Consider the following 21,743-nt stretch of genomic DNA (forward strand, 5'->3'; position numbering starts at 1 on the left):
GAAGCCTAGTCTACTTTCAGTGTGGTGTGTGTGTGTGTGCTAATTCAGTAAAACTTTTAGCTTTTAAATGGATGTAGATTTTTAAATACAAGGACTAGAATGTCTTAACAAGAAGCCTCTAACATCTTGTTTGGAGAGTTCTGTAGATAGACACAGCTTTTTGGAGAGATTAACAATAAAAAGCAGTTCCTATAAAAAACATGAACTGTTCGTGTCAAGTGTATCTGGACAAGGGTTATCTTTTTCCATCACAGAATGCTTAAGCAAGCCCATAGGGAAGGAAGGTTCAGTTCATACAGATGTCAGTTAATGTGAACCCTTGAAAGCACTGTGTGCTAAAACAACTGTGCCCAGACACCCTAACTTCCACCTTCAAATTGAACAGTGGTGGACACATGCTGCTTTCAGGAATACAGGCAGAATTGAATGTTACTTAGAAACTCACAAATACTCCCGAGGCACTTTAAAAAGAATCTTTGTGAAATTTCAAACACACTCCCCCCATTTTTATGCAAATGTGGACAAGGAAGATAATCTCCTCTACAGCTGGACATCCAGCTCCAAATTAAGGTTCCATACCATTCTATCGGTGTGATCACTAACTCTGTTTGGTCTTCCACAAATTGGAATTTTTGAAGCTTTGGAAGTGGTATATGAAATGGAGGCTAGAAAAATATTAATATTTGGCTTCAAGTATTTTAGGTTTTTTTTTTTTGAGTCTCCTGTATCATAGGCTTGCCTTTAACTTGATATGTAAATTGAGGATGACTTTGAACTAAAAATAAAAAAGAATACTTTTATGTGTGTGGTTGTTTTGCCAGCGTTTGTGCACCACATGCAAACCTGGTGTCCTCCGAGGCCAGAAGAGGCTATGTGGTCCCCTGAGTTGCCTGGGTGCTGGGAAGGGAACTGAGATCTTCTGTAGCGTTCTTCATCTCAAGCCATCTCTCCTGCCTGCTAGTGAACTGTGGCCTAGTTTTACGTTCCAGCTGCTGGGATCAACGGTGTGATCCGCACATAGGATTGTATGCAGTGCTAGGAATGGAACACAGGCCAGGCTACAGGGCACGCCAGAAAAGAACTTCATTAAGTCACAACAACCTTTCAATGGTGTTTCCTTCAGAGGGGACATAGTACGCACACTTGAAAATTTGTGAAGCTGCCTGTTATGAAATCAGATAGAGAATAAGAGAGATAAAAATGTGATTGAAGTCCAATTTTATATAATTATCTATCTTCTTTAGCTGAGGAAGAGTGGTTTTATTATACATTAATGCAATAAATATAATAAATATTGTTTTATGGAGGATGGAAGGATGCTTTTGAAGGTAAGCAGCTAACAAACATTCTTGTCCAAGAAGGATGCACTAACCCAGGCTAGTCATTGGCAAACTAAGGCTACAAATTTCAACTTCCATGTCAGGAATAATGATGGTATGCAAATTGATTAAAAATAGAGACATTCTTGATTATGGAATGTGTGAGGTTACTTTTTTTTTGTCTTGGCCCATTTGGGCTGATTATAGAAAACATTAGAAATTTCTTGCAGTTTTGTAGGCTAGGAAGTTTAGAATCAAGGCATCAGAGTGTTTGATATGGGCCTGTTCTTTATTGCAAAAATGGTGGCTAGTAGCTATGTCTAGAACAGACAAGCAAGTATCTTCCATTTTGTTTGCAAAGCCATTAACACCACTCCTTTATGGCATATTCACTTTCCAATAGTCCTAGTTCTTAATATCATTACCCTGGGGGTTAGATTTCAATATATATAATTTGGGGGACATTCAGGCTACAGCACTCTTACATTTAACCATGACAAAAAAAAGAACCCGTAATTTCTACAGGAACTCTAAACGTAGAGCTAACTGTATCATCAAAGATATTTAAACTGTCACTAGCTCTGAAAATACCCATTAGTTTTACCATGGCAAAGAAGTGAATTATTGGAAAATATGTATGATAAAACAAATACTACCCTGTTAGCTTTTCTCCCCCTTGGTTATTGTTCCTTCTGAGAGTGGAGACCATGATTCTCTACATCATAAAAGTGATTTGTTGTGTTCCTTATGGTTTCATTGAATCCTCAGAGTCTATTATAACAAGGGTCAGCAAATTCTTGAGGAAAAGGGCAGACAGTCCATATTTTAGGCTTCTCGAGGCACAGTCACTGCTGCAAGTACTCCACTCTCCTATCAGGAGTTGCACAGACAGTGCAGCTGCGTTCTAATAAGCCTTTATTTAAAAACACATTTGGAATTTCAGATTACTTTCTTGTGATGCAGGCACTTTTTTTTTAAATTAAAAATGTGGGAACATTACAAAACTCTTGTTTTGTTTTGTTGCTTTTTTTCTGTTTCTCTTTTTGCTCACAGACCTTTCAAAACCAGGTGCAGGTAAGGCTGCAGTGCTGGTCTGGTATCCACAATGTCCTAGGCTGCAGCTCAGAGCTGCACTGGTCTGGTACCCACAATGTCCTAGGCTGCAGCCTCTGCACTATAAACACAATCAAGCACATCCATCTTAGGTCCATAGTTGGGTCAACTGCTATGTTTTAAAATGAATTGAAAATAGTATTCTAGGTCTTTAGAGACTAATCTACTATCAGAGATGACATCAAAGACATACAGTGCATATGGCATCCTTTATTCAATTCACATAAAAAATCATGCAGTGTTAAGGTAAGACAATACATGTAAAATGTTCAGTGCACATTAGATAAGTTATTAGCATACAGACTTAGTTTTACAGCCTATATGGGCATAACAAACATGTTTAAAATAACGTACTTTTAAAGCCTAAACTAAAGGTTGTGCTCAGCTCTCAGATATTCCCGCTCCCACTAGTTACTTTCCACAAAGAAGAACAATTGTCCTACATAGTGGATAGTCTATTAACCAATAGGAACTTTTTTCCTCTGGATGGAGAACGGAGCAAGCACAAAGGCTCCCATGCTTACAGTTCCCACAGTGAGAGTAACATGCAAACAAGAACTTTATCACATAAAAGGCTCCCCTGTGACACAACAGATCAAAAACCTAACAAACTGTTTGTCTACCTACACATCTGGAAAATGAAGCTAGGATGTTCAAATTCCTCCCAACCTAACTGATCAGTGCCTTCTTTCCAAACATAACGATTCCTAACTTTACACACACACATAGACACGCTCAAAGATGAGTAAATATAAACAACCTGAAAAGAATACAAAAAATGTTCTTTCATACTCCAGAGCATTTTTGCGCACATACGCACACAATGCACGCACACATGCGCACAGACACAGACAACATGGACGGAACACAATGAAACAGGTGGCAAACCGCTATGTAAAATCTGAAAAGGTCAGCAAATACTTTACAGGTGGAGAGCCATGTCTCCGGCATGGTCTTGCAGAATAATTAGGCCATCACTAAACATAAATAAAAAAGGACATACAAAACCATTTCACTCTAGGAATAGCTTTAAAGAGTAGTACAGAAAACACTAAAACTTCTAAGAAACACAAGTTCTGAAGACAGTTAACAGGCCACCGTATCTAACGGTTAAATAAGATATGAGAAAACATATAACCATCCAGATAAACATTCATTTAAAACAAAATAATGAACAATACAGAGACAAATGAAACCCTTGCCCCCAACCTCTCTGCTAAGACAGATAACCGACTAAAAGACCAAAGTTTCTTCAAGATGAAGCACCCCGTAAAGAGGTAAACCCACCTCTCTGACTTGACACTTTACTGAAGATTATCAGTTCATGATTTATAGAACCTCCATGAAGTGACTACAGTAACCTTGAAAGCGACCACACCCCTTTCAGGACAAAGCCACAGGGCATCTCTCTGGGGAGTCAGCTTTTCGTTGCCTTGGATGGGCTGGCGTTGGAAAGGCTGCTCTGTATCTTGCGCTTTGTTGACTGATTCGCATTCTTGCTCCTCTTTTCAGGCACAAAGGAAGTAGACCACGGAGACTGAAGGTGGCTGTGAAGGCTCTGCATCTCCGAAGACATCTTGAATAAAGAGGAGCCAAACCTCTGTTCTTCAAACAGTCCATGGGAGCCACTTAACAGGACACCCTGGGAGAACTCTGTCTGAAACAAGCAGCTCTGGGGTTTAATTTCACCAGCTCCCGAATTAGAAGAGGGGTGCAGAGAAAAATCTTCACTCATCTCCTGGTCAGATGGAGAGAGGAGAAAGAAAGAAGAGGGTTTCCACTCACCGCCATTTTCTAACTGATCAGTACTGAGAGCATTTTTGGAAAGATTCAGTTTAGGTCCTTCTTCCAACTTGTCAGGTTCCTCAAGAAACTCACTGCCTCGAGGTGACTTTGAGGAGCCCTCCAGCTCCACTGATTTGAAACCGTTACTACAAGGGCTCTTGCTGTTGTCAGACTCTGACATCATGGAATCCAGCTCGGAGATTTTGTCCAGATAAGCAGCATCCATGGAAGCTTCACTGGATGTTCTTGTCCGGTTCATTTCGAGAGAGCGAATACAATTTAGTCTCTTGGACATGCATGATCCTGACCTCTCACTCAATTTTGAAGGGATTTCCCCAACAGAATTTGCTATTGTGTTCCGCTCCGAGCTGTCAAACTCCAAGCTCTGGGCATAGCTTGTAGAGCAACAATCCCAAAATCCTGTCTTTGGGGAAACAAAACGGTCTGACTTCTTTTCATTTTCACTTTTACTTACATCATCCTCGGAAGAGTTGTTATTACAGGCATTTGGAGAGTCACAAAAATCATCAAATACCAGTTTTCTCAGATGGTTTGTATGCTTTTTGGAACTCCCTGCCTTGATTACAGAGTTCTCTCTGTTTTCTGGAGTATTTAGCTGAAGGCAGCTAAGGGACAAAGGAGTGCAAGGAGCCTGGAGATCATAAAGCTCTTCCTCTTTGTAGGGTGCACAGTCACTTGGCTTACTGCCCCACTCTCCTTCCAAATAAGCATCCATCGGTGTCTCTCGCATAGCCAGCAGCATCTCTGTGGGCTTGGGGTATCTGTCTTTGTTCTTGGGACAGTTTGGTTCAGTCTTGCTGGTGCTTTCCTGCCTGGCAGAACTGGTGTCAGCAAGTCTGCAGCTAGATGTTGTTAGGTGAGAAGCTGAGGTGGAGGTGGCTGTGCCAGCCTGCTTTCTGGCACTGTCACCCTGATTCTTTGCTGCCACAACCTCCTCGCTACCTTTGGGCCCCTTGCCATCTGCAGAGGGTGCCCTCTGACAAAGGGCATCCATATCTTCCTTGACTTCACCTGAATGTTTTAATTGTGCTACTTGAGACTCTAGTTCCTCTATATATTTATCACTTCGTTCTAGAGCTTTCTTGAGGCGATTGGTTTCTCGTTCATACTGTTCTACTTTGGACTGAAGAGCAGCAACTGTAAACCTTCCAAACCTGAAAAGAATAGAAGGATGGTTAATGACATAGCTCGGGTTGTTTTCAATGCAAAATTTAAATACAAACTGTCCCAGCCCACATAACAGTGAGAGTTCCAATCATGTAACAGGGTAGCCATCATGTATTCAGAACTGAACAGGACAAAAGCAATGCCAGTGGAACACCTCCAAAAAGTGATTGCCCTTACATAATGCGCAGTATCAAGCACAGAACAGAAGTCTAATATGATATTTTAGTGGTGAAGTCAGACTAGTATTTGAGACAAAGGCAGAAACCCGCTGATGATTTCCTTTCCAAGAGCTAGCTATCAATCCAGCTCACATATGCATGAAGAGCTATCCCCTAAAACAATGGCAAAGATTTATGATAACATTTGAACAGTGGTCCACATCTTGAAATATTTACATTCAATCATTTTCCTATCGTACAGCAGTGTTTTACAATACATTTCTTATACAATGTCACCTTGTCAAACATAAAATGTCAATTTGAAATTCAGAAATCCTAGATGTCTCAGGAGGGGAGGTTTTAAATACTTATTTGGACCCTTTCAATTACAGTCACTGTTGATATGAAGCTTTTTCCTGCCCTTTCTCAACACTAGGCTTTAATTCATTTCAGCTCTCCTTATTTTCGGCATTTTACAACTGTACAGGACATCAATCTCATTTCTTCCAACTTTGAAATACAAAGTCAGTACTTGTGGTTCCAATATACTACGCATAAAAACATTTTTATACTTTCTGAAAGGGAATATTTGAGAATGACTATAAAGAACATCAAAAATTCACTCTTTACCCAGTTTTATCTATTTTCCATTATTCCGTCAAGAATGGGTACTGGGTTCAGTTGAGAAAACAATTTTGGCAGCTAGTACAGGTTGGGGTACATCTGGGGCTGGAGGTACAGACTACTCCAGTTAAAAAACACACGAAATGCAGAGATTAATTCTATCTCATGATGGGAAGAACTTACATGGAACTACCTGCACACGAGACCATTAAAAGTCCCGTAAGTTCTTTCAGCTTCTTCAGAGCTTTAGCTGATTAACTTCCGTTTAACCCACCTGCAAGAATCTGGGAGCTGTCTGTTAGAAGGTATTTGAGAAGGTATCTTCTAAAAATGGCTGTCTTCCCCCCCCCCACCCGCTTCTTCCTAGTTTAAAACTAATTACAACAAAGGAAATGGATCTGCACTAAAACGTATGAAAAAGCACAAGGAGCAAGAGCAATTGTACCTGGTAGCCAGCCACCCATTCTACACAGCCTGCCACCTATCTCCTAACCCCTGGCTCAGCTTCTCTCCAGCACAGCCCTGACATCTCTGTTCTCTCGCTACTGACAGAAAAGAGCAAGAGCAAAGGTAAATATAGAATCATCACATCTCAGGATAGAAAGGGCTTTAAAAGATGCGATTGCTGAATATTGATCTGCTCACTGCAATTAACTCAACTCCCAGGGCACACTGCCTTCAACTTCTAAAATGCAAGACAAAAGCAAGAGACGTAATAAAAACAAAAACTAAAGGAGCAGACCTCTCTGTCTTAAGACAAAGTTTGCTACTATGAGCATTTGGTTAAGCAACAACAGAAGATTTTCTTTGTTAAAATAATATTTTGGCTTCTAAATACAGTCCAGGGCAGAGCTGTAGATCTGCAAGAGAGCTTTAGAGAGACTTTGGAGTACATTCTGCAGACATGTTGTGAGTTCCTGATTAAAACTATTCTGGCATAATCAACCTGCATGTTTTTAAATGGAAAAACTGTGTAGCATGTTTATTTAATGCAAAGAGCAAAAGTGACAGCCTTACATTTACTCATAGAGATTGACTTTTAAGTAGACTTTGTAACACAGATATCTCACATAAAAATGACCAAATGATTTAAAATCAAATAATGCCACTAGAAAGCACATCCGATGCTACCAAAGGATGCCACTGGGAACTAGTGACAAGTAAGGAATGCTCCCAAATGGATGCGTGTGCGGTACAGGCAGGTATATGTGCATGTGCTGAGCGTTCCCTTTCCCTTTCTGCCATACTGGCTGACAGGGCCTCTCACTAAACCTAGAACATGCCATATTCTTGCTAGACTGGTCAACAAGCTCCAGTGGTCCTCTTGTACCGCTTCCAACAGCTGTGTATGTGCGCATGCACAGCTTGTGATGTGTGCCGGGAATCCACACTCAGAGTTCTCACTCACTGAGTCATCTCCCCACCCCCACTTAGTTACATTTCTAAAAGAAGTACAAAGGTTCTGAGATGAAGTCAGTGATATTCTTACTCATATTTTTTGTATTGTATTTTGGAGAGGAAAAGCCGAAGTGCCCATCTGAACGTGTATTAAGGACAGGCATGTGACAGTGGGAGAACTCGCTCACTGCTGCAAGGGATGAACTAGCCAGGGCAATGCTGGAGAGCTCACCATGGTGGTGAGGACAGGGGAGAGCTGGCGGCTGACCAACCCTACAACTGCCCAGGCCCACTACAGGGCTATGAGTTGATGTCCAGGAAGAGTGCCAGGGAGGAACCAGAGTCTATGGCATAGATGAGGGGCTTCAAACCAGACCAATGACTCTTTGCCATGAAGGCCTGCATGTAAAGATGTGTGGATAAAGGGGTTTACTGTGTGACTTACTGCAGCTTCCATGAGATTTTCCCTTTCTCTCCACCTCCATTTTTCTCTTAAATTTTATTTTATTGGGGAGGGGTTTGAAGGGGCAGAGGGTGGATGCAAGGGGACAGGAGATGGTGGGGCTGGGATACGTGACGTGAAAGACAAAAGTAAATAAAAAGCTTGAAAAGACTCACAAGAAGCCCTCCCACTCTCCAAAAAAAAAAAAAAGAAAGAAAAAAAAAAGAAAAAGAAAAGGAAACAAAAAGAAAAGAGGGCAGGCAAAGCACAACTCACTGAAAAAATTAGGCTGTTTTCTAAAAGGTCAAAGATTTCAGAACCCCAAAGTTCCATTTTAACAATTCACAAACTTAATACTGAGTGATGGGAATTTTCTAACCATGCTAATGGGCTAACAAACAGAAATGTATAGTCAAAACCACGGGAACCGATTTGTCTTTTGGCTCCGATGTGCCAGGGGGACAAGGGAACCTCTTGGTCTACATTTACTGCTAGACTCTTGGAAGAATCCCTGGTAAACAGCAGTCCTCTGTTAACATCTCAAAAAATAACAGCCTCCTACTTTAAGCTACATTAGTTCATTAAGGTAGAGCTAACACCAAAGGATGAATTAGGCTAAATCCTCAGTCCTTTTATGTGTAAACATTAAAATAGTCACCATATTATCACACTAAATATATTTCACGTGTGACTTTCTTTTTTATTGCAAGACGGAAAGCAATGGAGTGGCATGTTGCCTTTTATTTCGGACTTTATGCAGCACAGCTTTTTAATTATAGGCTCAACATTCTTACAGCCGCATCCAGAGAGTGTTCCTTTCCACATGAGTAAAACACACAGGCGAGATGAGTGTGTGACACAGGGGTCAGGAAAGTTTAGTGATTCCAGCACACTTTTACTGAATTTGGCAAAAGGTAAGCTATCACATAGAAAGAACAATGAAGCAGCACATACAATGGCATACTTCCACAAAATAAGACAACAGACACAAGGGTTTATTTATCTTTTGGTTTTAATACTCTTTTATTCCTACTAATTCCCGATATTTCCAGAGTACATAACATTAAATGAAGCAATGCCAAGGCAAGAGGGATTTCTAAGTATCATTTAACATTACTTCCTTTTCCTGAGCAAATTTCAAATTGGTGCATTTTTATAAACATTCCATTAGAGACCAAAAAGCTTTGATTTTCAAAGTAGCAGTGATGGCCAAAGGCTTCATTATGCCAGAGAAACACTGCGAACAGTTTGGGAACTGACGCTGGAGACACATCTTTGCCAGACTTTAGAGATGCTTACAGGATTTTTCAGCCTGCCAATGTTAATTGAAGTATAAGTTCTGGGTGAGAGAAAAAGGATCCAGAGGCAAAGGACTGTTCCTGACCCTACTAGAATACTGAGGAATAAAAGTAGTATTAATTTGACCTTTTTCTTTTGAACATTTATCTTTCCTTTTAAAATTATTTATTGAGAATTTCATATACAAGTATTTATGTCATTCTTCCTCTTCTCCTCTTCCCCCTCACATGCACCCCAATTCCTCAAATCCATGGCCTTTTATCTTTCAGTTATGTGTGTGTAGATGTATAAAGAAATCTTCTGAAGTCACTCAGCATTCTCAAGTGTTTAGGGCTACCTCTCTGGATCAGCTAATCTACAGGCTGGTTCCCGGAAAGAACCAATTCTTCTTCTCCGCATAGTCTTCAATTGCTTGTAATTTTTATTCTTCTAGAAAAAAGTCCTGTGAGAACTCCTCCTTTCGTGTTGGCAATTCATTTGGTAGTGTCCATTTATTAAGTCTTGTTCAGACAACCATACTGCTGAGATTTTGGGGGTGTATCTTCCGTGTTCTACATAGAAGACACTATCTCACAGCAGATATGACTACAGTAAGAACATCTATAACAACAGAGTTCATAGGACCACTTTTTCTCCACAGCGTCTCATAAAGAAGGAACAAAATGTGTTTCAAAGGGGCCAGAAGAAAACAAACGAGGCAAAAACAATCATTAGAACCTAACGTCTGAAGAACCAACGAAGTTTCAGGATGTATGCAATTACCTAGTTGGGAAACTTTTGCCTTTCTCATTCATAACCCCAATTAAAGGACTAAATACAATAAGCACAGGGGATTGGAAAGACTACCAACTCCAGAAAGGTTCTTCCTCAAAGATTTGATCATATTCTTATTTCGTGTGTGTGCACCCGCATGAGTGCAAGCGTGCACATGTGCTTCCCCCACAGCATGAATGTGGGGTCAGAGGACAAAAGGCAGAGAGGCAGTTCTCTCCTCCACTCAGGCTGAAAGGCGTGGCAGCAGATATCCAGTCTTTACCTGCTGAGCCACCCCTGAGCATGGCACTGGAGAAGAAACACTTGTCCTCTCCTAGCGTATGAAATCCGTCATCAGGCTAGGTACACACCAGGCATCATCTTGCTTGCGGAGGGAGCAGAATCTTTGACTCCTGTTTTTCCTTAGGTACTAACTGAGGTAGCCGAAACAAAGTGAAAGCACTTGGAGTCTGGACTGGTTTTTTGTGTCCTATTCTCTCTGACAAATTTCAGTGCTATTAAGTATTAAGTTACATATCAAAGTCTATTTCAAGATGCTTATTTTAAAATCTACATGACACTGGAATAAGGGCCAAATAATAGCAGGCCCAGACTCCGGGCTCAGCTAACTGCAAACACCTCGAGAAGGGCGTGCAGGTTGTCCTGACAGTACAAGGCAGAATCTGATGATGCTTCCTTTCAAACACTCTTTATAACTGACTATGGCATGCCTGGTTTTCTGCAGATGGATCTATTGTCCTGTTAAATGTCTTTGTAGAGCTCTGGGATACCTTTTCAACTCTGGCAAAACTGTTGTTTCGCCATCTAGTTAATAACAAGCGTAAGAGGAGTCCTAAATTTCTATGATCCAGAATCTTGGCATAACAAGGAACCCTTGTCTTTGGAGTTGAAAAATCCACCAGGCTTATGCTGAAGCACTGAGGAGGCCAAACCGCAAAAGTAACACGTGGCTATGTTTAGGGAATGGTGTCTTCAGGTTAAAGCTACATGATTGCTGATAACCTGTTCCCTAGTATGGCTCCTTACAGCCACTTGCTAGGCAAAGACTTTAAAGACCTGGTGTGTTAAGTGCTTTGCACCGTCATTTTCTGGTTATCTGGTTAGAGATAAGTGTTTCCTGGGCTGGCAGGAGGATTCAGCGGGTAAAGTGCTTGTGCAATGCCTGATGGTGACCTGACTGCAATCTTAGAAATGCACACGGTCAAAGACAGGTCATCCCAGCAAGCTGCTCTAACATGGGGAGCGAGCATCAAGCCCTCACACCATACATGCACACTCACACAAAATAAACAAGTAAATATGACAAAAAGAAAAGAAAAAAAAGATACCAAACTATCCTGAGCCAGAAGGGAAGCTAAGCAGCACCATATATGCCTCTGTAGCCAGTTAGCTCTCTCTCTAGGGTTGTGACCATGTGTTTAATGAAATCTTTAATCTTTTTTTCTTTTCTTTTGCTATTGTTTTTCCAATTTTAATATTTCCTTTACCATTCCAGTATATATTGCTTTGCTAGCAGTGTGTCATGTCTGTTTATCACTAGAGATCATTATGTTAATATTGAACCCTATTCTTAAGAAACATGTAAATTGTTATTCTAAGATTTCTATATTGCTAAGTGCTATCTTACTCCATACAAATAAGACAAATATATATTATTTTTACTTTTTAATGTTTTGAAATCCACAAATATCTTAGGGTTTCTACTGCTATGAAGAGATACCATGACCATGGCAAATTTTATGAAGGGAAACATCTATTTGGGGGCTGGCTTACAGTTTCAGAGGTTTAATCCACTATCTTCACGGTGGTGTGTAGGCAGACATTGTGCTGGAAGAGTTGAGTTCTACAGCAGAAGCAACTGTGTTCCTTACAGGGCGCAGCTTGAGCATATGAGACCTCACAGACTTTCCACAGTGACACACTTCCTCCAACAAGGCCACACTTCCTCCAACAAGGCCACACTTCCTCCAACAAGGGCACACCTAACTGTGCCACTCCCTATGGACTATGCATCAAACATATCAGTCTATGGGGAACGAACCTATCCAAACAATGAATGAGTCACAGAAAGATGACACTAAATATTACACAAATCATTGTCTTCCTACTGGTAAAATGTATCCTAAATAAAACCAGGTATTAAAAAAATTTTTTAACTGGGTGGTGGTGGTGCACACCTTTTATCCCAGCACCTGGGAGGCAGAGGCAGGAGGATCTCTGTGAGTTTGAGGCCAGCCTGTTCTACAGAGTAAGTTCTAGGACAGCCAGGACTGGTTCACAGAGAAACTCTGTTTTGAAAAACCAATAAACCAATAAATACATTTAAAAGTTTTCAGTACTGATATTTTTGCTTAACATGATTCCAATATGCACACATTACCCTTAGCTCAGTTAAATAACACTAGTCTCCTAACATGGCTCAAATTGTAGTTATCACATTTTATTAACTATAATTTCATAACATAAGGCCTCCAACTTCTAGCTCTCCAGTTCACACACACAAATAATACATAATCAACGCCCAGTCAGGCCACCTCTTTCAGAGCCCCCGGATGATCAGATAGTGTGCACCTGCTATGCAGTGAGCACACAGGCAGCAAACTAGTTATGCTGCCCCCCTCCCTCCCTTCCCCCTTCCCTCTCTTCCTCCTTCTCAGAGAAACAACTCACATGGCACTTCAGAGAAGCAGACAAACTGAAGACAGAATCGCTCAACAAAAATGAAGACACAGCACAGCACTGAGCAGAATTAACGCAAGAAGTAAGCTCAGACCCAGTGAAAGAAAGAGCATACTGTGAGAACGCCATCCTACTCATCTGTCCAGGGGACGCTAGACACACCGGGGGAGCTTAAGGCAGGAAACTCATCACAGAGCTGAGGATGCTTACTGAGGTGAGAAGGGTGAGGATACTTAAATCAAAGTGGGGAGGAAAAGCTTTCACATTAGAGCACGTGGCTGTCACGACACTGAGGGCAGAGAGAATAAAATGGTGAAGTTTATGCAGACATGGGAGTGTGATAACTTATCCTTGTATCAAAAAGAGGTCAGCTCCCTGTGCTAGTTTTCTTCCCATTGCTGTAATAAACTACATGACCAAAGCAACATGGCAAGGATTTATTTGGTTTATACTGCACAGTCATTCATAAAAGGAGGAAGCAAGTTGTCTTAGTCATCACTGGAGAAAATTCACAATTGCTCCTAGGGATTTTAATTTTTTGTCAAAACCTTACATCTTACTATAAGCATAAAAAAATTAAAGCCCATAAGACAACAGTGAATTTTTCCCAGTGATTAAGACAGTTTGCCTACTTATTATATGAACTGCTACGCAGAATAAAGACTACCTAAATAAAAATAGTTGACCCACGACTCTTAAGATTTTGTGTTTAAGAACAACCACAATTACTGTAATAAAGAAAAACTAGGCACTGAAGAGACAACTCAGAAGCTATGAGCACTTGCTTGCTCTTCAAGAGGACTAGAGCCTGGTTTCCAACACTCACACTTGGTGGCTCACTCTAGTCCCAGAAGATCCTACTCTCTCTTCTGGCTCCTGAGGGCATTGCATGCAATGTGGTGCACAGACATACATGCAAGCAAAACATCCATACTCATACTGTATTATTTATTATTTAATACCAGCACTTGGGAGGCAGAAGTAGGCAGATCTCTGTGAGTTCCAGGCTAGTCTGGTCTACAGAGTGAGTTCCAGAACAGCCAGTACTACAAAGAGAACACAGAAACCCTATCTCAAAAAACAAACAAACAAAACAAAAACAAAAAAGAAATAAAAAAAGAAAAATCTATCACAGAGTTGTCTTTGTATATAACTAGAAGTACAGGGTTTGTTTTGTTTTCTTTTAAGACAGGGGCTCCTTATATTGGTGAGGCTGGCCTTAAACTCAAGGTCCCTCCACCTCATTCAATCTTTCAAATGCTGGCATTATAGGCATGCTGGCAGAATTATTTTCTTTGTTGTTGTATTTTTCTTTCCTCTTCTTCATTATACTCTACTTCAATATACACAATCTACCAATTAGGAAATTCCCTGACATGGAAAAAAACTTTGATTAGGCATAATGTGACTGAGTAGCCTGCATAATGAACCTATAGAGTCCAAGTCTGATGGAGTGGGCTGCACAGCAAAGACTAGCTAGGGGTCCTGCCTTGTTTGCAGGCACAGAGGGTCCAGAACAAGGCCGGAAAGGGGGGTTTCAGGTAAAGAGGAAAGGAGAGAGCTGTGCTGAAGCAACTCCAAATTACATTTGGTGGGAAAGAAGACTCAAATCTTTAGCATGACTCTTCTCTTGCCTTCTATGGCTTGGCTATACATCTTCCATGTCTATTTTATCACTGTATGTGTTTTGGAAGGATGCAGTAGAAATATTCTCTCTACACAACAACAAAGAAAATTGATTCTAAGCCCCACTCAAATCTTAGATTTAGAAACTGAGCATCTCAAACATGATAGGCAAATTCTATACCACTGAGCCATGTTCCCCGCTGGCCACATTACTGAGCTATGTTCCTGAAAATGCTTCCTCAAAATTTTCTCATTTTAAAATTAAGCACTTAGTTACATAAACTCCCAGAGAATTTCCAATCAAAAAAGTACTGTCTATGACAATCTTAGTCACAGCATACTTCTGCAAAAATGTCATCTAGGGAGGTATATCGAAGGACAAAGAAAACACATCTTCTAAAAACTCGAGGCAAACGATTTCTGTGCCTTGGCCCACCACTGGAAGAATAAAATATCAAAAGAAAAGCACACTTTTATCTCTAACGTTCCAAGAGTAACTGGAACACACACTCGGCGAACACAATGACTACTGTCAACACTGATGGTGACACTGAGCGCAGCATCATGGTTTACTGGTTATCTGCAGGAGGGGAACGAGATAGACATCACTGTAAAGTCCTCTTCCTTCCACTTTCCCAAAGCAATGTTTCAAACACCAGGTAGAAGCTGGGCATGGTGGCATTGCCTGTAACACCAACTAGGCAGAAGCTAACACAGAAGGATTCCAGGTTTGAGGCCATCTGGGAGGCACAGAGAGACCCTGTCTCAAAACAATAGCAAGGTAGAATCTATTTGGCAAGCTTTCAAATGAGAACAGGGTTGAAAACAACAGCAACATCATTTTAAATGAACCATGCACTTAGACTTAAAGGGTTAACCTGCTGACATTCTCATGAACCTATACGTTGGGTCACATCTGTGAAGAGGGACACACTAATTCCTTTGAAGGAAAGTCTCTAGTAAAGCATGGGCCCACACAAGTCACTTAGGGTCACAATGGCAACTACAGACTATTTTTTACTAGCTTTTTTCCTTCCTTGTACCACTGGTGAGAGACTTGGTCTCTAGTTTTTGCTTAGAAACTCTAACTAGTCAGTCACCTTTCCCACACCCGAGCACCCAACAAGCACTATTCTCTCTATGCTATCATTTTAATGCGAGATAATCTCATTTTTGGGAAAAAATTAGTAAAGGATTGCCCTTGAAGTTCGCATGATAATGATAATAATCTTCCATGGGAAAAATACCGTTTTTATATCTTCTTACATTTACGGAGTAAAAACAGGCATATCTCCAAAGCATAGTAATCATAACAAAATCTCAGTAGTAGAAAACACTGCTGAGGAGTGCTAAGTCATTGAAAACTTCCCAGACAAGTATTGATTTATGCATCTTTTCACTTTAGCTAAATCTGCTCATTCTTTTTCTGTCCCTTTTCTCTATGCATAAGAAACAGTAAGAAATAAAACAAAGAACTGTGATCTAGCTACTCTAACTATTATTCAGATGAGTCATTGAGGACTAGTGTGTGCTCAGAGGGCTATAAGAAGGACTACAAGGTAAGTAGAAGCCATCCTTCCTGTTCTCAAAAGCTCATTTATAATCTCTCTGACAGCGTTATCAGCATTGCCAGCACCTAAAATATACTATCAACACAATAAAGACAAGGCTAGAGAAAACTGCAGTAAGTGTCTACCACCAATTAGCTGTCTATCCAGAGAAGGGCCCCTCAGGCGCCCAGCCCAAGGGCTTGAGCACGAGCTGCTGTCACAGTCTGGCCCCAGGGTGTCATCACGCTTCCCCTGACAGTCTACAAGTTCTCCTTCTGGGAAAACCAAAGGGCAGAACAGAATCAGTCACCAGATCAGGCTGGGGTCAAATACCAGGAATCACTGTGATTGTCAGAGCAGAATCTGGAGGGAAAAAAGATGCTGGAATGAACAGGTCAAAGGGGAAGATTTGTAAACCATACAGTATATGGGCATTTTGTTATAACTTCCCCAAAAGTATAAGATAAACATTTTCTTAAATAACCATGATACTTAGTAGTCTCAGGGCTATGTGTTTCTTTCCATTTACTCAACCAACATGTATTAAAACCAGGACACCAGTTAAAATTCTATAAATGTGATAAATAAAAATATAAAACTGTAGCTTTTGTTCAAACAGAAGAAAGTCATGAAACAATTATACAACACATAAATTTAGCTGTGCTATGAGCCAAGAAGGCAAAGTCAGGACTGTTAATAGATGTGTCAGCAGAAGAGCCTAGTCAATGGCAGGGTGTGGCAGAATATATATTCTCCATAGTTCAAAGCCACTCCTCTAATGTTAAATAAAAAGAAAACATTAACTATTGCTTGTTCGGCTATAGAGTTAAGCTTCCTGGGATACGCGACTGACGGGTCAAAGGTGCCCACCACCCATTACATAGCAAACAGCTGCTCTCCCAGCACAATGCACTCAGAAGGGAACTGCTAAGGAGGAAAAAAGACTCCGTTTTCTGAACACCTACTTAGAAACAAAGGTTTTCTTACACGCCAGTGTGGGTGATTGAGCCCTGGGAGAATGTGCTTGTGAGAGCATCCACATGCTCAAGAGGACTGTGATGTTCAAGTCAAGGATGGAAATGTCCAGTGCACTTCAAGATCAGATATCACAGAGGATCAAGGACAGAACAGAAAAATAAACAAGAAAAGCAAATGATAACTCAGACTTTAATTTCATTTGAAACCAATATAAATCCTCAAGTTCCCCTTGCGTTCCATACGGAAAGTCAGTCACAGACTATGTGAAGACCTTTGTCTCAGTACACATATATTTGGAAACAAGGTCTTCAAGAGGTAATTAACATTAAATTAGGACACAAGGGTGAAGCCTAAGCCTATAGAATAGTGTTCTTAGAACAAGAATAGAGATTAAACAAAACAAAATCAAAACCTTGCACCCTCCTCTCTTTACTATTTGAAGCCATAATAAGAAGATTGCTGTCAGTAAGTCAAAGAACCATATGAGAAACGAACCTGCCAAACCTTGTTCTCAGCCTTCAGGCCCTGTGAAAAAAATAAATGTATTATTTAAGTCAAACTGTGTATGTATTTTGTTCTGGAAACCTGAGGTGACTAATACACCTTCCTAATTCTTTTCTACTTGGGTGTCTAAAGTGCACTCTTCTGAGTGACTTAGAGAATAGTCTGCTCAAACTGAGGGCTGTATCAGAGAATATTACCATGTTACTGTTTAAGAAGTATTCCTTTACACTTGACAACTAGAAAGAAGGAAAATAATTAGTCAATGCAGAGAAAGGAATGCATGGGTGACTTTCGTATGTTTGTATTTACTTTTAAATTCTTAGAATTTCATATTCTTTTCTACATAAACGTAAGAACTCTGCCATGAACCATATCTGGGTATTTTATCTGGGTATTTTCAGTTGTAATCAGCTTGTCTCTGAATCCCACCAGGGTTTACTGATATAGAGTAAACAAGGCTACAAATCACATACAATGTATTTAGTATCTCAAGGCTTTGCAAATTGATCTGAAATAGGGGTCAGCTCAAATCACTGTCCAAATGAAACTATTCCCTTCCCTTGGAGAGAAAAAAGCATGTACGTTAGAGATGGCAAATGTTACAGGGAGGCTAGATTCAGATGTGGGGCTGCTTGTTTGCAAGCGGACAGAGGCCAGATTTCCTCAGGTGAGATTCTCCAGTTATTTACTTGGTAGAAGTTATAGATATTTAAAAGCATACATCTTTGTGGCTGGCATTAAACTTGAAATCTGGTGGGCAACTTTTCAAGAAATAAAAGCTACAAACAAAATAGCTTTCATTCCATTCAGCACGCTGTGGGAAGCGACTAATGGACAAGCATTACTGTGACTGGCAGGGCGAGCTGCCAATAACAGGGATTCTAGCCCACATAAAAGCAACACTTTCTCAGGTTATTTCACTAATTTGTCAGTAGGACATTATCTGACAAGAAGGAAAAGCAGGGCTAGAGAGCACGGGAGAAGGGAACATCTAAGAGTAAAAGTTCTACCTTTGTTAGCACTGGTTGGTAATCTCCCCTTTGTGTAATCAGGATTTACTTCCACCATTTCCTAAACCATATTGCATTCAACAAGAGCTATTTCTTCTCTGGTAGGATATGCGTCCATCATTTACTTTTGTCTTCTTACAATAAGAAAATAAAGTCTAGTGGTCAGAAGCAAAGAAATGGTGGCATTCTGACATCCATCCTGCAAAAAGACTGCATACTTTGGCATCCATACTGCCTTTTCATCTGCCTGTTTCCTCCTGTGGATGGGTGGGTTGGGGAGTGAGGACTCCAAAACTTCTCTCATCTCCTTTCCATCTTCCCCCCTTAACTCCTAGTTCTTCCTTACCACTTTAGGTAGACAAATCAAAATGCTAAGCAAGTCAAAACTTAGAACTTTTAACAGGGTGAAATCTCCACCATCATAAAGGAAGAATCAATTCACTTCATTACAGTTTCAAATTTGTAGTTCAAGATTTAGTAGAGAACACCCTACTTTATTTCCTGCAACTGCGAAGTGCTCAGAATCTGAGGTGGTACACCTTGAGTTCAAATGCTACTGCTACCTCTTACTACTGAGCAGATTTAGATAACAAGGGAGCTAATCCTTCTGTGCCTCCACCTCTCATTTATCATCTATGCCACATCTTATTGATTCAGGTAGAGAGTGCCTTACATGGACAATTAACCGTTATCAAGATTATATATTCAGAAAATACCTAAAGGTGGCTGTTTTAAGATTAATACTCATTAGTAGTATTAAATAGTTAGATGTAAAACCAAGTAAAGCTTCATTTGTCTTAGGGAACATAAAACAATATTCTTATACATCAAAGAAGGAAAGGAGTTCAGAATGGAATCCTTTCCTCTTAGTTAGCCTCAACTAAAGCTAAGACTTGAACTTGACACTCAGAATCAACTTTTCTACATGATGAGTCAAACGAAAACCGCAAGTCATTACAGAGTCAGCTAAAAGCACTGACAAGCAGAGACTTTGCTCTGTGAGATACCTACTTCTGGGGAGATCTGTTGTCAACTTCAGCCTTCAGTCGTAAATTCTCCCTCAGCAGGCCACCATTTTCCAACTTCAATTTTTTATTTGCCTGAAAGGAGAGTTAAAAAAAATTAAACATAAGCCAACACAAAAGTACCTTGTAAAAATGATGATATGAGCCATCTGTATTCTTAGCAACCTGAATACTAGACACAGTCCTCAGAAACGTAAAATCACCAGTGGGAATAACATGAAACTGCAAATACAACTAGGTATTTAAAAATATACATTCCCTGAGCACTTTCTAAATCCTATACTCAGGGAAATGAAGTTGTGTTAGCTAGCTCAAAGCTACTAAGGGACCATGCTAATGGTAAACATGTTTATTTTTTTCATTTTACCATAACTGAATGCTCTATACAAGACAAGATTACATCATACCCAAGTATTTATAAGCTAATGCTAAAGAGTTAATTCTTATAACATGAGACTAGTTTCTTTGTTACTATTTAACACTTCTCTAGTGATAAATCTAACCCAGGTAAGCTACTAACTTTCTTTCTTTAGCAGGTCTTTCTTATTATGTCATTCAACTTCTGATATCCTTAAAATTTGGGCAATATTTCCTAGTAAATTCCACCGTACCTTGACATACACATGGAAGAAAAAAGTTCTTTAAGAATGACTTTTTTTTCTTGGTTTGTTTAATACCTAAAAATTACTAAAATCATGTAGTAGCTCATCTGGAATGCACAGACTGACACAAAAGAAAAGAGGGAAGCAAGAAGCTCAGTATCACAACAGCTTAAGAAAAATAAAATAAAATAAAAGTTCATGCTCTTATGTTGTAGAATATTAATCTAAGATGTGTTACATTTAATACATAAGATGTGTTATGCTGTGGAACATTTGTTTAATGATGCAAAGATACGTTGCACTCTTTCATGCTGCATTTGTTTAACTCTGTGAAGCTGTGATTCTTTGCCTGTCTAAAACACCTGACGGCCTAATAAAAGAGCTGAAAGGCCAATAGCGAGGCAGGAGCAAGAATAGGTGGGTATGCAGACAGAGAGAATAAATAGAAGGAGAAGAAGGAATAGGAGAGGAGGACACCTGGGGCCAGGCAGCCAGCCACAGAATAAAAGTGAAAGAAAGAAAAGAAAAGGCCCAAAGGCAAAAGCTAGGTGGGCTAATTTAAGATAAGAAAAGCTGGATAGAAACACGCCAAGGTAAGGCCCTGCATTCATAACTAAGAATAAGCCTCCATGTGTGATTTATTTGGGAGCTGGGTGGCGGACTCCCAGAAAAGACCAAAGACCAAAAGAGTCAAATGAATAAAACAAACAAACAAACAAACAACTACACTCTTAGACTTCAGAATTTTCTTAAAAACCATTTTATTTAAATTTTTGTTACTGTATTTGTGTACCACTGAGAAGATTAAATTCTATAGGTTAGTCACCAAACTTATTAACCCAATCAAGAAAATGCTGTGGATGCTCATATTTAACAAATCATAGAATTACTGTCAGGGAAAAAGAAAGGGAAACCTAAGAAATTTGAAAACATATAATAAAAACACTGGCCAGAGTTTCTGACTAACTTCCAGAGTATATTACTTACCTACGTACCTTAATACAATTATACCTCAACGATAACAAGCAAGGGAGGTGGAGAATACTCACTTGAGCCTATCCCCTTACTCAAACATTACCAAGTTCATTTTAGGCTCTGAGCACTTGCTCACCTTCTTCAGGGATGCACACAAACCAGGATGGTGGAGGGTTAATTCTTTAAGTGACTGATAGACACAACCATCATTACCTCCTGAAGATACAGGAAAGCCATTTACTTCCTCATACACCAACAATGAATTAAGCTTTCAAGCACAGAACCATAAAGGGAGGCACTTAGTGAATATTTTTTGATGATGACAGGAAGCTTAAATTAGAACTCACCTGACTTCCTTCCCTACCCCACCCACTAATACTGGGATCAGAGTATGTTTCAAGATCCCTCACCAGTCCCATGGCTTTCTAATACTTCTTGTTACAGGTTGGATGCTCTTAACTATTAAAAGAACCTAAAGGTTATAAACAGTAGAGTTCTGCCTACTTATAGTACCAGGGGCTATCAAAGGTTCTGATTATTATGCATTCTCAACTCTGACTGGGAGTGACAACGTCTCATTTCCAAACTCATGGAATCCAGGCAGTATCAGACGTACATTTGCTCACACCAAGTCATACTCTACCGAATCGTTTCTTTTTCAGCATCTGACTGAGATCATTATTTGTACTTCACA

The 21,743-nt window shown here is 40.0% G+C and overlaps 1 protein-coding gene across 2 annotated transcripts in view; it reads right to left on the minus strand.

Annotated features, from left to right (window-relative positions):
* Nucleotides 1–2,622: 2,622 nt before the first annotated feature.
* Obi1 (ORC ubiquitin ligase 1) overlaps nt 2,623–21,743 on the minus strand; it is a 40,133-nt gene continuing 21,012 nt past the window's right edge. For both annotated transcript variants that reach the window (XM_048421920.2, XM_085698220.2), the window contains exons 5-6: nt 19,459–19,547; nt 2,623–5,392 (exon numbers count right to left, since the gene is read on the minus strand). In XM_048421920.2, coding sequence (XP_048277877.2) covers nt 3,850–5,392; nt 19,459–19,547 — 1,632 coding nt within the window. In that variant the 3' untranslated portion in view covers nt 2,623–3,849. The remainder of the gene's footprint in view (nt 5,393–19,458; nt 19,548–21,743) is intronic.

The sequence above is a fragment of the Myodes glareolus genome, chromosome 12 (genome assembly GCF_982192425.1).
Source record: "Myodes glareolus chromosome 12, mMyoGla1.1, whole genome shotgun sequence".
Classification (NCBI taxonomy): domain Eukaryota; kingdom Metazoa; phylum Chordata; class Mammalia; order Rodentia; family Cricetidae; genus Myodes; species Myodes glareolus.